Source organism: Vombatus ursinus, unplaced genomic scaffold, assembly GCF_900497805.2.
Source record: "Vombatus ursinus unplaced genomic scaffold, bare-nosed wombat genome assembly UNPS02014941.1, whole genome shotgun sequence".
NCBI classification, from domain to species: Eukaryota; Metazoa; Chordata; class Mammalia; order Diprotodontia; family Vombatidae; genus Vombatus; species Vombatus ursinus.
Window position 1 is genome coordinate 993,432 of NW_020954719.1, and position 18,276 is coordinate 1,011,707.

The 18,276-nt window shown below is 38.7% G+C and overlaps 1 protein-coding gene across 3 annotated transcripts in view; it reads right to left on the bottom strand.

Moving 5' to 3' along the window:
• BICD1 (BICD cargo adaptor 1) overlaps positions 1–18,276 on the bottom strand; it is a 221,942-nt gene that overhangs the window by 47,746 nt on the left and 155,920 nt on the right. For all 3 annotated transcript variants that reach the window (XM_027844386.1, XM_027844385.1, XM_027844384.1), the window contains exon 9: positions 9,602–9,753. In XM_027844386.1, coding sequence (XP_027700187.1) covers positions 9,602–9,753 — 152 coding nt within the window. The remainder of the gene's footprint in view (positions 1–9,601; positions 9,754–18,276) is intronic.

The window sequence follows — 18,276 nt, forward strand, 5'->3', positions numbered from 1 at the left end:
ATAAAACTGTGCCTTTCTGGTGATTATATGATGGTATAATTGGAAAATTCTATGGGGTAAGCAAAGATGCTAAGTGAAAATTTAATAGCTTCAGAAAATTTGAAGGCTACAAAAATCAATCCTCAAAAGCCAACACCATTTCTATTATAATAATAACAAAACACAGGAAGTAATAATAGAAAGGGAAATTCTATTCCAAATAACTCAAATGCATAAAATAAGAACTTAAATAACTGGAAGAATATTCAGTGTTCATGGTTTGGTCATGCCCATACAATAAAGATAATACTACCAAAATGAATTTATACTTTTAATGCTATTTCAATCAAATTACCAAGGAGATACTTCATAATAACTAGCATATTAAGGGAAATGATGAAAAGAAGTATGGGTGAAGGGGAAATAATACTTTCAGAGCTCAAAATATATTATAAAACAGCAGTCACAAAAACTATCTGGCATTGGTTAAAGAATAAAGAGATAAATCAGTGGAACAGACTAGATAAGAGAGAATCAGAAAGAAAAGAATTCAATAATCTAGTGTTTGATAAAGTGGAAAATATAAATTAACCAGGAAAAAAACTCCTTATTTGATAAAAACTGGAAAGCAGTTCGTCAGGAATTAGGCATAGCCCAACCTCTTACATCATATTCCACAACATATTCTAAATGGATATTCAATCTTCATATTAAAGATCTTAATACAAAAATTTTTTTAGAAGAGAAACATCACATTTAGGTTAGAAAGAGATCAGTCATCTATGGATAGGAAATGTATTATTTAAAAAAATTTTATTAATTAACTTACTTTGGTTTTCAACATTCACTTCCATGAGATTTTGAGTTCCAAATTTTCTCCCCATCTCTCCCCTCCCCCCACCCCAAGATGGCATGCATTCTGAATACCCCTTGCCCCAATCTGCCCCCTTCTCTTATTCCCTTCCCCTTCTATTTTCCTGTAGGGCAAGATAGATTTCTATACCACAATGCCTGTATATCTTATTTTCCAGTTGCATGTAAAAACAATTTTTAACATTTTTTCTTTTTAAAAAATTATTATTATTTTCTTTTAGTTTTCAACATTCACTTCCACAAGATTTTGAGTTCTAAATTTTCTCCCCATCTCACCCCTCCCCCACCCCAAGATGGTGTACATTCTGAATACCCCTTCCCCTATTCTGCCCTCTCTTCTATCACCCACCCTGCTTTTCTTATCCCCTTCCCCTTCTATTTTCCTGTAGGGTAAGACAGATTTCCATACCCCATTGCCTGTATATCTTATTTCCCAGTTGCATGTAAAAACAACTTTTAACATTTGTTTTTAAAACTTTGGGTTCCAAATTTTCTCCCTTTCTCTCTTCCCACCCATCCTCATTGAGAAGGCAAGCAATTTGATATAGGTTATGCATGTGTACTCACGCAAAACACTTCCATAATAGTCATGTTGTGAAAGACTAACTATATTTGCCTTCATATTCTCTCCTTTGACCCTGTCCCTCCTCAAAAGTGTTTGCTTCTGATTACCCCCTCCCCCAATCTGCCCTCCCTTCGATATCCCCCCCTCTTATTGCTTCTCGCTATTTTCCTGTAGGGTAAGATAGATTTCCATACCCAGTTGAGTGTGTATGGTATTCCTTCCTTAAGTCAATCTGATGAGCGTAAGATCACTCATTCTCTCTCATTTCCCCACTCTTTCCCTCCATTGTAAAAGCTTTTTCTTGTCGCTTTAATGTGAGATAATTGACCCCATTCTACCTCTTCCTTTCTCCTTTTGCCAGTATAATCCTCTGTCACTCCTTAATTTTATTTTTTAGATATAATACCTTCATATTCAACTCACCCTGTGCCCTCTGTCTAGATAAATACGTGTGTGTGTGTGTGTGTGTGTGTGTGTGTATGATATATGTATGTGTGTGGGTACACACACACACACACACACACACACACTCCCTCCAACTACTCTAATACTGAGAAAGTCTCATGAGTCATAAATATCATCTTTCCATGTGGAAATATAAATAGTTCAACTTTAACAAATCTCTTATGATTTCTCTTTACTTTTTATCTTTTCATGCTTCTATTCAGTCTTTTATTTGAAAGTCAAATTTTCTATTCAGCTCTGTTTTTTTCATCAAGAATGCTTGAAAGACCTCTATTTCATTGAATTTCCATTTCTTCCCCTGAAGGATTATACTCAGTTTTGCTGAGTAGGTGATTCAGGAATTCTTTGCTCCTTTGACTTCTGGAATATCATATTCTGATTCCTTAACATAAAAGCTGCTAGATTTTGTGTTATCCTGATTGTGTTTCCATAATACTTGAATTGTTTCTTTCTGGCTGCTTGCCATATTTTCTCCTTGACCTGGGAACTCTGGAATTTGGCTATAATATTCCTGAGACTTTTCCTTTTGCGATCTCTTTTAGGAGGTGATCAGTAGATTCTTTCCATTTCTATTTTACCCTCTGGTTCTAGAATATCAGGGAAGTTTTCCTTGATAATTTCTTGAGAGATGATGTCTAAGCTCTTTTTTTATCATGGCTTTCAGGTAGGGCAATAACTTTAAAATTATCTCTTCTGGATCTATTTTCCAAGTCAGTTGTTTTTCCAATGAGATATTTCACATTGTCTTCTATTTTTTCATTCTTTTGGTTTTGTTTTTATAATTTCTTGATTTCTCATAGAGTCATTAGCTTCCATTTGCTCCATTCTAATTTTTAAGTAATTATTTTCCTCAGTGAGCTTTTGGACTTCCTTTTTCATTTGGCCAATTTTGCTTTTTATGGCATTCTTCTCCTCACTGACTTTTTGGAACTTGTGCCATTTGGTCTAGTCTATTTTTTTTAAGGTGTTATTTTCTTCACTATTTTTTGGGTCTCCTTTAGCAAGCTGTTGACTCGTTTTTCATGATTTTCTTGCATCACTCTCATTTCTCTTCCCAATTTTTCCTCTACCTTTCTTCCTTGATTTTCAAAATCCTTTTTAAGCTCTTCTGTGGCCTGAGACCAATTCTTATTTTTCTTGGAGGCTTTGGATGTAGTAGCTTTAACTTTGTTGTCTTTTTTTTTTTTTTAAGGCAATTGGGGTTAAGTGACTTGCCCAGTCACACAGCTAGTAAATGTCAAGTGTTTGGTCTGAGGTCAAATTTGAACTCAGGTCCTCCTTACTTTAGAGCCAGTGCTCTATCCACTGCGCCACCTAGCTGCCCCCTGTTGTCTTCTTCTGGTTGTATGTTTTCATCTTCTTTGTCACCAAAGTAAGATTCTATGATCTGAATTTTTTTGTGCTGTTTGCTCATGTTCCCAGCCAAATAGCTTACTTTGTAACACTTTGTTAAGGTAGGTCTCTACTTCCAGTGTCAGGGGTGTACTGTCTCAAGCTTCAGTGGTTTTGTGCAGTTGTTTTCAGAGATATTTCTAGGGACCTGTAGGTTTTCAGTTCTTCCAGGGTTGTATGGTCAAAGGAGAGGTGTTTACTCCTTTCCTGTCCTGTGCTCTGGTCTATGACTGATCACAAGAACCCTTTTCTGCCTTGGAACTGTGAGGAGGATTCCCTTTCCACTGCTGCCACAAGTTCTGCTAAGCCAGTGCTCCTCCTTGCCCCAGGACTACCACCTAGGACTGTGCCCCAGATACACGCAAGCACAAAGCAAGAGAATCCTGCCTCAGCACTAGCAAAGAGATCCCTGCAATCACCCTCTGATCAGCTGCTCGAATCCCCCACTGTCTGTGTGCTGAGAACCCTGGAAGCAGCCTCCACCTCCACCACCCCAAGGCTCTGCCAGGGCTGGGACCTGACCTGCCTCCTCTCTCACCCAGGTCTGATAGACCTTTCCTACTGACCTTCTAAGTTGTCTTTGGCGTTTGTGAGTTGAGAAGTTAGGAAGCTGCCAAAACTGTCTGTGATTCAGTCTCTCGATGCCTGCTCCAGGTTTGCTGAGGGCTTGTCTTTGCTGGCACCTACACTCCTCTGCCAGCCAAGCACAACAGACCTTTCCCATCAATCAGGTTGTCTGGAGCTGGAAATTTGTTTGATTCTGTCTTTTTGTGTGTTCTGCTGCTCTAGAATTTGTTTAGAGTCATTTTTTACAGGTATTTGGAGGTGTCTGTTGGAGAGCTCAAGCAAGTCACTGCTTTTACTGAGCTATTTTGGCTCCACCCCTAGGAAATGTATTCTTAACCAAAGGCAGAGGTAATTACAAAAGATAAAATAGATAACTTTGATTATATAAAACTGAAAAGCTTTTGCACAGACAAAATTAACATTACTCAGATAAGAAGAAGAGTGATCAAATGGGAAAAAAATCTTTATATCAAATTTCTTTTATTAGTGTTTGGCATCCAATATAGATAAACAATAAATAAATATTCATATGAGACTAATAGCCATTCCCCAGTAGGTAAGTGGTAAAAGAATATTAGCAAGTTGTTCTCAAAAGAATTTCAAAGTGTTCATAATCATGAGAAAGAATGCTCCAAATCATTAATAATAAGAGAAATGCAAATAAAACCAATACTGCAGTTTCATCTTACTCCCTAAAATTTGTAAAGATGACATAAAATGACAATATTAAATGTTGGAGGGGCTATAGGATGATAGGAACACTAATGAATTGTTGGTGGGGCTGTGAATTGATACATTTTGCAAAGATTTGGAATTATGTAAACAAAGTGATTAAAACGTCCACATCTTTTGACCCATCATTGGGCTTATACCCCAAGGAAGCTGCCAATAAGAAGTAAATTTCCATTTACACGAAAATATTTAAAACAGCACTTTTTTATGATAGCAAAGAACTGGAGACAAAATAGATGCCTATCAATTGGGAAACGGTTAAACAAATCATGATACATGAAGGTATTAGAAAATTACTGTTCTGTAAGAAATGATTTATGTAGTGAATACAGAAAAGCATGGAAAGATCTGTAAGAACTGATGCAGAGTGAAGTAGGCAGAGTCAAGAAAACAAAATACACAATAACTACAACAAAAACAACTGAACACCAAAAAAAAAAAAATCAAAAGTGAATGCAATAAAAATTACATAGATTGAGCACTTGAAAGAAAAGATACAAGAGGACATCCCCAAGTAATCCCTTCCTGGGGGGTTGAAGATCGACAAGTCTTACATATTGAACATGTTTTTCGGAATTTTTCAATGTGTTCATCAGTTACGTTAATTTTTTCCCTCTCTTAAAAAAATACTATTTATTATTACATGGCTCTTTGAGAGGGGGAGGGATATTTGTAATAATTATGATGATGTAAGAAAAAGAAGATATCCATAAAAACTTTTTTTTTTAAAAAAAAGGCATTGCAGGCATGGGAGATAGTCTTACAAAAGTTCAGGAGGAAGTTGTAGAAGTAAGAGAAGGGCCAGGTATTGCTAAAGTCAAGACAGGAGAAAGTAACCTGTAGTACTCCTGTTCTTCTTAGGCTAAGAGATACATAGATCATTTATCTTAACTCTCTCATTTTACAAATGAAGAAACTTGAGACCCATAGAGGATAAAAGACAAGGGTAGTAAAAGATCCAGGATTGGAATCTATGTCCTTTGACTCCAAATTTAGTGTTTTCCCTACTGTACTGAACAACATCTTATTTTACTATTCCAGAATATTAAGGTGATGGACTATTCAATATCCAAGAATCCTTGATTTTATATATCTTAGCTCACTAGTCAGACCTTAAAGTATCCTTAATAACTTTCTTGACTATGAATCAAGGAGACTTTTGGAAAAGTAAGGAGAGCCATAATTGAAGAAGAAAAATAACAGTAGAGATGCCCCAGAATTTTACAGGAGACAAATCCAAGAAATACTTGTAGCAATTACAACCAAGGCTTTGTGTGTCTCTATATAAAAGCATGTGTGGGTAACAAGAAAAGTGAGCTAGAGATCCTAATGCTAGGAGAAGAATTTAAACTCATGAATGAAATTTACTGGAATGAGACCTATGAGAAAATATGGAAGGTAGAAGGACAAGAAGTATGAGAAGAATTGTATAACAAAGAAATGTAGTCATGTGAAGAAATCCAGGAGCCAATGGAGAGTAGTGTGGTAGAGAATACTTTGGTAAAGATCAACAGAGGCAGAAACAGAAGCAAAATTCTAACTGGAGTAAAATACAGATGGCCTGAATAGAAAAGGAAGTGGAGAAACAACTAAGGCTGGCACAAAAGCATGATATACTAGACATGGGAGACATTTGCTAGATCTCTGTCTGTCTCTCAAGCCAAGTAGCTGGGGTAGGGGGGCAGGGAGCTAGTGTTGTGGAAAGCTTAAGACAAAAGGCTTGGAACAGTTGCAGAGGATAGTGAGATAGTGAATCAATTAGGGAGTCTGCCTTGTGGCAGTGAGGACCCATCTGAGTCCTTAGTCCTAAGCATACATTTATAGTGAATTCAGTCAGCATAATTTTCTGATTTTCTTTAGCTTTGTCCTACAACATGTGAACAGGATAGAAGGAGGGGATAGTAGGATTAATACCAGATTGCTAAGAAATGATTGGTGATGGGACAAGAGGGCGTTGAGGATGGAAGATAGTGTAAAGTTGAGTTGATTCACAAAAGGGTCAGGATTGGGAAGGGAAGAGAGTGTTATTAGTGTAAGAGTGATAGCCTGGAAAAGAACTGAGGGCTAGAAGGACTGGAGGGCACAATAAGGATGAAGAATGTGGTTAGGGGTAGTAAGAAATAGGGAAAGATGGGATGACAAAAAAATGATGATCAGATAAAGGAATTTCAGAGTTCTTGAACAAGGAAGGGGAACATTGGTGGGAGACAGCAATCAAAGGTATGAATATTTCTGTGTACAGCTGAGATGGAGTGGAGGAGTATTGGGAATTGAATCAATTGAAGAAGTGGAAAGCTAGGGTATTTGAAGGGAAAGACTGTGAGGCAGACACTGAATACATTGATCAAGGAAGGAGAATGTCCTGAGGATAGATGGATAAAGAGCCATGAGAATATCAGTTGGGTGATGTGTGGTCCTGACTGGTGAAAGCCATAATACACAGTAAGAAGTGAAAGCCACAAACTTAAACTCTGTGAAAGGTGGAAGCCTGTTAAAAATTATAACTCAGGGGGCACGTAGGTAGTACAGTGAATAGAGCACCAGCCCTGGAGTCAAGAGGACCTAAGTTTAACTCCAGCCTCAGACACTTGACACTTAGTAGTGTGTGATCCTGGGCAAGTCATTTAACCTTAAATGCCTCATTCCCCCCAAAATAAAAAGAAATTATAATTTAGATACAAAAATCATAATTCAGATACTGACTCACAGCTTAGATACTGTGACTGGTATATGACCAGTACCCAAGTTTGAGTGCCTAGGCATTTACCCAACAGCACTGGGTAAATGCCTGGATGTCTGGGAACTGGGTTCAATACTAAGTATAAAATATTAGTCAAAACATTAACTAAGCAGAAAAACCCAAAATATCCGCCAATCCACAGTGATGTACTCTATGGTATCACCTCCCTTTGTCTGATTTATATCATCACCACTGGGCTTTCCTAGGGTCTTTGTAGGGATCCACTGAATCAGCTAGCTGCCACCCCAGATCGCCCCTGTTTGTAAGTAATCATAATGATTGATTAAACTGTTATGACCAGTCTGGAGCTTCTTGACCTCTTCCTTTGGTATCAAATTCACCTTACAGTATGGGGGAGGTACAGGGTTCCCCAACCAGGGGAATTCTGGACCGTACAAGCTTTAATCTCAAAGAAGAAGAAATTGCTCAGTGAAAATGATTGAGGGAAGGTCTGGAAATGGCAACAGGGTACAAAGAATAGTCCAACTCTACCAATACAACCACTGAGTTGGAGGTATGAGAGAAAATGGAGCCATTCCTTTTTCTTCTCTCCTCAAGCCTATCATACCACTCCCTTCTATTCTTGGCTGAGGACTTCAACTCATACTTTGCTCCTCAAAACTGAGGCCATTTGCTAAGACTCCCTCTTTTCTACTCCTTATCTTACATCACTCTGACACTCCCTCCCCCCTACCACCTCCTCAACTCCAGCTTCTGATGATGAGGTGACTCTTCTGCATGCCACAGTCAACACACACACTGTCTCTAATCTTCTCCATCTACTGGCTTCTTCCCTGCTGCTTATAAACATGCTCATTCCCACACCCCACCACTTCATTATATGTTATCATGACTACCACCTGTCATCCTATATCTCTTCTCTCCTCTTCATCTTAACTCTTTGAAAAAGTTGCATACAATTAGTGCCACCATTTCCTTTCTTCTCACCCTTTTCTAAACCCTCTGCAATCTGGCTTTTGACCTCATCATTCAAATGTAACTGTTCTTTCTGAATTTACAAATTTATTAATGATCTCTTAATTGCCATATCTAATGTTCTCATCTACATCCTCCTCCCTCTTGTTCTCTACCTTTCCTCTTTGATTCTCTTTCCTCTACGGGCTTTTGTGACTGTTTTCTCTCTTGGATCTCCTCCTGTCTATATGACTTCTTTTCAATCTTTTTTTTTTTTTTTTTGCTTGAATCTTCATCCATGTCACACCTACTAACTATGGGTATTCCTCAAGGTTCTACCCTTGGTCCTCTTTTATCTTTATACTTTCTCCCTTGCTAATCTCATGATTTCTATATTTATTTCTTCAGTTCACCAACTGTCAGTTGAACATTTCAAAGTGAATGTCAAAATCAACATGCCCAAGAGTATTCATTATCTTTCTCCCCAAGCCCTATCACCCTTCTGAACTTCCTTATTATTGTAATGGCACCACTATCCTCCCAGACACTTTGGTGCCATCTTCAACTTCCCTCTCTCACTCATTTTACATATCAAATCACTTGCCAAATCTGCTAATTTCCTTCTATACAATATCTCTTGTGTATGAAACCTTTTTTCTACCACATAGGTACTACCCTAGTTCTGGTACCTCTTACCTTGACAAATGCAAAGTCTTTGTCTATTCCAACTGGTCTCCCTGCTGACTCTTCTCATTCCAATCTGTCCTTTACAAAGTTGCCCAAGAGATTTTGCTAAAGTATAGGTCTGAACATGTCAGTCCCTAGTTTAGTAAATTCCAGTGATTCCTTTTTAGCTCAGGATTAAATATTCCATTTTTAGTCATTTAAAACTCTTCACAACCTGGAACCTCTTTACTTTTTTGATAGTTATACATTCCACTGCTTTTGCACTAGCTGTTTCCTCATGCTTGGAATGCTGTACCTCCCTGCAATTCTCTGACTCTCAGCATCCCTTGCTTCTTTTAAGACTCATCTTAAGTGCTATCTCTTCTAGGAGGCCTTTCCTTGTCCTACAAACTATCAGTGCCATCTTCTCTTAAGGCTACCTATCATCTAGTCTGTATTTATCTTATATGTACTGACATAGATATAAATCTATAGCTCCATTCATCCATCTATCTCTGTATCTCTCTAGTTTCCCTCATTAGAAAGAAAGCTCCTTGAGGGCAAGGGCATTTTTTGCTCTTTTTTTTTTTTTAATATTTCAATTGCTTAATACAACCTTCCACATTGTAAATGCTTAATAAATATTAGTTGACTAACTGAAACTTAGATGAGCATCTCTTTTGAATCCAGGACCCAGTAATCCTTACCTGGTTGCAAACATGGCACGCAAGGATGAGAAAGTTGCTGCATCTTCTTTCAAGGCCTTCAATTCATTTCTAAGTTTCGTCATGGTCTCAGTCACCATTGTTTTTTCATTTTCATATTTATTCTTCAGGTTAGCTAGTGCCACCTCAGCTGTCTGAAACAGGGAAAATTATAAGAATTCTAAGAAACTCATTTTCTTCATTTACTTGGTGTTGTCTCCATTAGATAAGTTCCTTAAAGGTAGGGACTATTTTACCTTTGTTTCCCCAGTGCTTACCATATAATGCCTGCTACATATATGTGATTTAATTGATAGACTGATTTCATTACTATCCAGTTAGCTAGAACTTAATGAATGTCAAGTTTTATACCTACTTTTATATTTAACAAACTAAAAATTAATTAAAAACACAGTATACTGGTGGCAGCCAAGATAGCAAAGTAAAAGCAGTGACTTGCTTGAGCTCTTCCCCAAAACCCTCCAAATACCTGTAAAAATGACTCTATGCAAATTCTAGAGCAGCAGAACCCACAAAAAGACAGAGTGAATCAAATTTCCAGCTCCAGACAACCTGGAAGATGGATGGGAAAGGTCTGTTGCACCATGCTGGGAGAGGAGCACAGTTTAGCATGGGCTGTGCAGGCAAAGACCAGGCCCCAGCAAACCTAGAGCAGGTCTCAGGGTATGCAATCATAGGCAGCTGTGGTAGTTTCTAAACTTCTTAACCCCAAAATGCTAAGGACTACTTGGAAGGTCAGTGGAAAAGGTCTATTGGACCTGGGTGTGCATGGAATCGCCCGGCCCTGGTTCTACCATAGCCCATGCTGGGGTGGCGGCCCCATCAGCAGTGGCTGCTTCCAGAGCTCTCAGTCCACAGACAGTAAGGGCATCAAACAACTGATCAGAAGGAGCTCACAGGGATCTCTTTGCTGGCACTGAGGCAGGATTCTGTTGCTTTGCCTATATTTGGATCTGGGTAGCAGTCCTGGGGCTATATGAATGTAATGGAATACTATTGTGCTATGAGAAATGATGAGGGGAGAGGAGCCAAGATAGCAGAGTGAAAGCAGTGACTTGCTTGAGCTCTCCCCCAAACCCCTCCAAATACTTATAAAAAATGGCTCTAAACAAATTCTAAAGCAGCAGAACCCACAAAAAGCAGAGTGAAATGAATTTCCAGCCAAAGACAGCCTGGATGGTTGATCAGAAAGGTATATCGCACAGGGCGGGGAAAGGAACGCAGTTCAGCGTGGGCGCGCAGGCCGCAGCAAACCTGGAGCAGGCCTCAGAGGACTGAATCACAGGCACCTGTGGTGGTTTCCAGACTTCTCAACCCATGAACGCCAAAGACAACTTAGAAGGTCAGTGGGAAAAGTCTGTTTCTACGGTGGTGAGAGAGGAGTGCGGGGTCCCAGCCCCATTCCTTGGGGTGGCGGCTGCCTCCAGAGCTTTTGGCCCACAGACTGAGGGGGAATCGAGTGGTTGATCAGAGGGGGATTGCAGGAATCTCTCTGCTGGTGCTGGATTCTCTTGCTTTGCCCATGCTTAGATCTGGGTCACAGTTCTGGGTGGCAGTCCTGGGGTGAGGAGGAGCGCTGGCATGGTGGAGCTTGTAGTGGCTGCAGAGAGGAAACCCTCCTTATAGTTCCAAGACAGAAAAGAGTGCTCATAGACCAGAGCACAGGTCAGGAAAGGAGTAAACACCTCGCCCTTGATCATAGCACGTTGGAAGAACTGAAAATATACAGGTCCCTAGAAGTATCTCTGAAAACAGCTGCACAAAACCCCTGAAGCTTGGGACAGTACATTCTCCACACTGGAAATAGACTCCTACCTTAACAAAGAGTTTATAACTCAAGTAATTGGCTGAGATCATGAGCAAGCAGCGCAAAAGGAGTCAGACTATATTATCTTACTTTGATGACAAAGAAGATCAAAACATACAACCAGAAGAAGACAATGAAGCCAAAGCTCCTACATTCGAAGCCTCCAAGAAAAATATGAAATGGTCCCAGGCCATGGAAGAGCTCAAAAGGATTTTGAGAAGTAAGTAAGAGAAGCAGAGGAAAAACTGAGAATGATGCTAAAGGAGACCCAAAAAAATACTGAAGAAAATAACACCTTAAAAAATAGCCTAACCCAAATGGCAAAAGAGGTCCAAAAAGCCAATGAGGAGAAGAATGCCCTAAAAAGCAAAATTGGCCAAATGGGAAACAAGTCCAAAAGCTTAGTGAAGGAAAATACTTACTTAAAAATTAGAATGGAGAAATTGGAAACTAGGGACAATCTGAGAAATCAAGGCACTGTAACACTAATCCAAAGGAATGAAAAAAATAGAAGAGAATGTGAAATATCTCATTGGAAAAACAACTGACCTGGAAAATAGGTCCAGGAGAGAGACCTTAAAAATTATTGGACTATCTGAAAGCCATGATCAAAAAAGAGCCCAGACATCATCTTTCAAGAAATTATCAAGGAAAACTGCCCTGATATTTTAGAACCAGAGGGCAAAATAGAAATTGAAAGAATCCACCGATCACCTCCTGAAAGAGATCCCCAAAGGAAAACTCCTAGGAATGTTGTAGCCAAATTCCAGAATTCCCAGGTCAAGGAGAAGATATTGCAAGCAACCAGAAGGAAACCATTCAAGTACTGTGGAAACACAATCAGGATAACACAAGATTTAGCAGCTTCTACATTAAGGATCCGGAGGACATGGAGTACGGTATTCCGGAGGGCAAAAGAGTTAGGACTACAACCAAGAATCACCTACCCAACAAAACTGAGTATAATCCTTCAAGGTAAAAAATGGTCATCCAATGAAATAGGGGACTTTCAAGCATTCCTGTGGAAAAGACCAGAGCTGAATAGAAAACCTGACCTTCAAATACAAGACTCAAGTGAAACATGGAAGAGGTAAACAGGAAAGAGAAATCATAAGAGACTTATTAAGGTTGAACTGTTTACATTCCTGCAGGGAAAGATGATATTTATAACTCACGAGTCCTTTGTCAGTATTAGGGTAGTGGGAGGGGAAAAAAACTTTATGTATTTATAGATAGAGGGCACAGGGTGAGTTGAAGAGGAAGGGGTGATATCCAGAAAATAAAATTAAAGGGTGAGAGAGGATTACACTGGGAGAAGGAGAAAGGGAGAAGTAGAATGAGGTAAAATATCTCACATGAAACAGACAAGAAAAGGCTTTTACAGTGGAGGGGAAATGGGGGAAGGTGAGAGGGAATGAGTGAATCTTATTCTCATGGGATTTGGGTTAAGGAGGGAATAACATACACAATGGGGTATGGAAATCTATCTTACCCTACAGGAAAATAAGGGGGGAAGGGGACAAGAGAGCAGGGGGTTGATAGAGGGGAGGGCAGATTGGGGGAAGGGATAATCAAAAGCAAACACTTCTGAAGAGGGACAGGGTCAAAAGAGAGAATAGAATAAATGGGGGGGTAGGATAGGATGAAGGGAAATATACTTAGTTTTTCACAACAGGACTGCTATGGAAGTGTTTTGCATGACTACATATCTGCAAACTGTATCAAGATGCTTGCCTTTTCAATGAGGGTGGGGGGGGAGGGAGGAAATTTGTAACCCAAAGTTTTAAAAATGCATGTTAAAAATAAAAAAATAAAAAAAAATAAATGATGAGGAAGCAGACTTCAGAAAAACCTGTAAAGACTTGTATGGACTGATGCTGAGTGAAGTGAGCAGAACCAGAAGAACACTGTACACAGTAACCACCACCTTGTGCGATGACTAACTTTGATAGACTTAGCTCTTCTCAGAAATGCAAGGACCTAAGACATCTCCAAAAGTCTCATGATGGAAAATGCTATTCACATCCAGAAAAAGAATTATGGAGTCTGAATATAGATCAAAGCATTAAAAACAATTGTTTCCACATACTACTGGGAAAAAAGATACATAGGAATCAGGGTATCTAGATAGATAGAAATCTAGATAGATAGAAATCTATTTCCCTACAGGAAAATAGAAGGAGAAGGGCATAAGAGGAGGTGGTAGGTGAAAGAAGAGAGAGCCAGTTGGGGAAAGGGGTAATCAGAATGCATGCCATCATGGGCCAGGGAGAGGAGAGATAGGGAGAAAATTTGGAACTCAAAATCTTGTGGAAGTGAATGTTGAAAACTAAAAATAAATAAATTTTAAAAACAGTATTCTGGTATCACATAATACAAGTTTATATACATTTTTTACAATAAATTTCTGTTAAGGTCTACATGTATTTGGTGTATACATAGTTGCATTGTATAGTAGAAAATATACTAGACTAGAAGTCAGGAAACCTGGGTTCTAAGTCCAGCTCCATCAATGATCACCTGTGCGGCCTTTAACATGACACTTAGCTTCCTCAATGATAAAATGGAGATTTGAACTAGATGATTTCTTCTAGCTCTAAACTTCTGATTCCAATTAGCATTTTGAAATTACATAAGAAGCAAGCTCCACTGATTTCAACCTGCTTGCCTCTGTCCTAAGCTCATATTTGGGGGTTTGAGAAGGTGTTGGGTTGTAATAAAAAAAGGAGATGTAACATCAATAAACCAAGTATTTGGTATGGCAATATCTGGTGGTGTGCTGGTAAATGTTTAACTGGCTCTCCAAAAAACAGTGTGTACAACATATTTTAAAATTTAATCTGCATTATTAACATTTTCTCCATCACTTTCTTAAGTCTGTACCAGGGATCAGAAAACTATGACCTGACGACCAAATCAGGACGGTAACTATGACCTGGTTTTTGGTTTTTGTTTTGGCAGTAATTTTTATTTTTATTTTAAAAAATATTTGTTTCTAGTTTTCAATATTCATTTCCACAGGATTTTGAGTTCCAAATTTTCTCCCCATCTCTCCCGTTCCACCTCCCCCCCGCCATGATGGTGTGCATTCTGATTACCCCTTCCCCCAATCTGCCCTCCCTTCTATCACACCCCTTTTTCCCCTTCTCCCCTACTTTCCTGTTGGGTAAGATAGATTTTCATACCCAATTGAATGTGTATATTATTCCCTCCTTAAGCCAATTCTGATAAGAGTAAGGTTCACTCATTCCCTCTCATCTCCCCCCTCTTCCCCTCTACTGTAAAAACTTTTTCTTGCCTCTTTTATGTGAGATAATTTATCCCATTCTACCTCTCCCTTTCTCCTATTCCCAGTACCTTCCTCTCTCATCCCTTAATTTTATTTTTTAAATATCATCCCTTCATATTCAACTCACCCTGTGCCCTATATCTCTATATGTTCCCTCCAACTGCCCTACTAATATGAGAAAGGTCTCATGAGTTACAAATATCATCTTTCCATGCAGGAATGTAAACAGTTCAATTTTAGTAAGTCCCTTATGATTTTTCTTTCCTGTTTATCTTTTCATGCTTCTCTTGAGTCTTATATTTAAAAGTCAATTTTTCTATTTAGCTCCGGCTTATCAAGAATGCATTAAATTCCTCTACATCATTGAATGTCAGTTTTCCCCCCTCATTTATTGTACTTAGTTTTGCTAGGTAGGTGATTCTTGGTTTTAATCCTAGCTCCTTTGACCTCTGGAATATCATATTCTAAGCCCTGTGATCCCTTAATGTAAAAGCTGCTAATTCTTGTGTTATCTTGATTGTGTTTCCACAATACTTGAATTGTTTCCTTCTGGCTGTGTGCCATATTTTCTCCTTGACCTGGGAACTCTGGAATTTGGCTATAATATTCCTGGGACTTTTCATTTTGGGATCTCTTTCAGGAGGTGATCAGTGGATTCTTTCCATTTCTACTTTACCCTCTGGTTCTAGAATATCAGGGAAGTTTTCCTTGATAATTTCTTGAGAGATGATATCTAAGCTCTTTTTTTGATCATGGCTTTCAGGTAGTCCAATAATTTTAAAATTCTCTCTCCTGGATCTATTTTCCAAGTCAGTTGTTTTTCCAATGAGATATTTCACATTGTCATCTATTTTTTCATTCTTTTGGTTTTGTTTTTATAATTTCTTGATTTCTCATAGAGTCATTAGCTTCCATTTGCTCCATTTTAATTTTTAAGGAATTATTTTCCTCAGTGAGCTTTTGGACCTCCTTTTCCATTTGGCCAATTTTGCTTTTTAAGGCATTCTTCTCCTCACTGGCTTTTTGGACCTCTTTTGCCTTTTGATCTAGTCTATTTTTTAAGGTGTTATTTTCTTCAGTAATATTTTTGGGTCTCCTTTAGCAAGCTGTCGACTTGTTTTTCATGATTTTCTTGCATCACTCTCATTTCCCTTCCCAATTTTTCCTCTATGTTTCTTGTTTGATTTCAAAATCCTTTTTGGTTTCTTCTGTGGCCTGAGACTAATTCCTATTTTTCTTGGAGGCTTTGGATGTAGGAGCTTTAACTTTGTTGTCTTCTTCTGGTTGTATGTTTTGATCTTCTTTGTCACCAAAGTAAGATTCTATAGTTTGAGTGTTTGGCCTCTGTTTGCTCATTTTCCCAGTCAACTACTTGACTTTGTAACTCTTTGTTAAGGTAGGGTTCTGCTTCCAGTGTGGAGGCCATACTTACTGTCCTAAGCTTTAGTTATTTTGTGTAACTGTTTTCAGAGATACTTCTAGGGACCTGTAAGTTTTCAGTTCTTTCAAGGTGATATGATCCAAGGAGAGGTATTTATTCTTCCTCTGTCCTGTGCTCTGGTCTGTAAGTGACCACAAGTACTTTTTTCTGCCCTAGAACTGTTAGGAGGATTCCCTCTACACTGCTGCTGCAAGTTCTGCTATGCAAGTGCTCCTCCTTGCCCCAGGACCACCACCCACGGACTGTGACCCATATTCAAGTATGGGCAAAGTAATCCTGCCTTAGTGCCAGCAAAGACATCCCTGTAATCTCCTTCTGATCAGTTATTTGATACCCTTACCATCCATGTGCTGAGATCTCCAGAAGCAGTCACAGCCACTGCTGCTGCTGCCCCTGCAGCTGTCCCAGGGCTGGTCTATGCTCTTCTCCCACCCAGGTCCAACAGATCTCTTATACTGACTTACAAGCTGTCTCTGGCGTTTGTGGGTTGAGAAGTCTGCTGTCACAGCTGCCAGTGCTTCATTCCCCTGAGGCCTGCTTGGGGTCCTAGACTGTGCTTCTCTCCCAGCCTGGTGCAACAGACCTTTCCCATCCAGGTTGTCTTGGGCTGGAAATTGTTTTATTCTGTCTTTTTGTGGGTTCTGCTGTTCTAAAATTTGTTTAGAGTCATTTTTACAGGTATTTGGAGGGGTTTGGGGGACAGCTCAAGTGAGTCCCTGCTTTTATTCTGCCATCTTGGCTCTGCACCCTACAGTAATTTTTTACATTTTGAAATACAATAAAACTTTATTTAAAAATATAAATAACCATTCCTAGCTCAAGGCCCCTACTAAAACAAAGAAAGCCTGGATTTGGTGTGTGTGTGTAGGGGAAACAGTTTGCCCAATCCCTAGTCTAAACAATCAACAAATCAATAAATCAAGCACTTATTTGTAGTGTTTGCCGATTTCCAAGATGTAAATATTCCTACTGAAAATTTAATAATCAGCTAGCTTCAGTGCACTCCTGGGTCATCTCCATTAAAGCACGGTTCTTCAGTTTTTATGCATTAACAGGTGAGTAAGGGCAACATTTCAGTTTGTTTTAATGTTCAGATTTTCTTACAGTCTATTGGTTGAGTTCTCAAGGATATAGTGAAGTCCTTATTTGGAGCCTCACTAAGTTTTTGACAGGTAATAAATGTTTTCAGTTTGTAGTGATGTGTTATACACTTACTACCATTTCCTTCTATGATCTGCATTGATCACTAAGTCTAGGCTCCTTAAGAATAACTCTCCTATAATTTCTAGTAGAAATGACCTGGTCCTAAAGTGCTATCATAAACCCATTTCCATGAATCTGAATAACATTTATTTGACACTTATTTTTATAACATTTGACACTTATTACAATATATTGTTGACCAGGGATGTCAAGCATGAGAGACCCTCCAATAACAGTGTTGCACGTTATCTGTTTTGTAGGTGCCTTCTGAAGGTAAAGCATTTTCGGTTACATGTGACAAATCCAATAGTGAGTACTTGTCATCAGCCTTTACCATTTTCTGGAGAAATGATGTGTGCATATTCCAAAAGTATCTATGTAGGTTTGTGACCTGTTTATCATATGTTCTCAGAATGTCTTTCAATTCTCTTCCATCTTTTGAATGATTAAGTATTAACATTTCTATAGCTGCCTTAAGGCGATGAGCTCTGTATTTTATTTATATTTTATGAATTTTTGTTAGGACCAAATATGATATAGTTCATTGTATAGTTCCAAAAGTATGCATGAAGAGTGGTATTTTATAAGTGTTGATTGTTTTAAATGTTTTCTTTGAATTCAGCTTTCATTTTAGGATGCTAGTAAATCTTAACATATTCAATAACAGTCTCAATATATCTGCCCTGGGGGACACTAAGGGATTTCTAGGTATTGCCTTCATGGCTTGGTTCAATTTGACCACCAAATTCAAACTCCAAACCTTCAAGTCTTTATCTTTAGTGTATATTAATTTTACACCTTCTGAATCCAAATGACATTTTTATATCATTGGATAAAGATTCAATGACATAAAAGAGCTATTTAATGTGCGTGTGTGTGTATGTGTGTGTTTTTTCTTTTTGGTAGAGCTATATGGT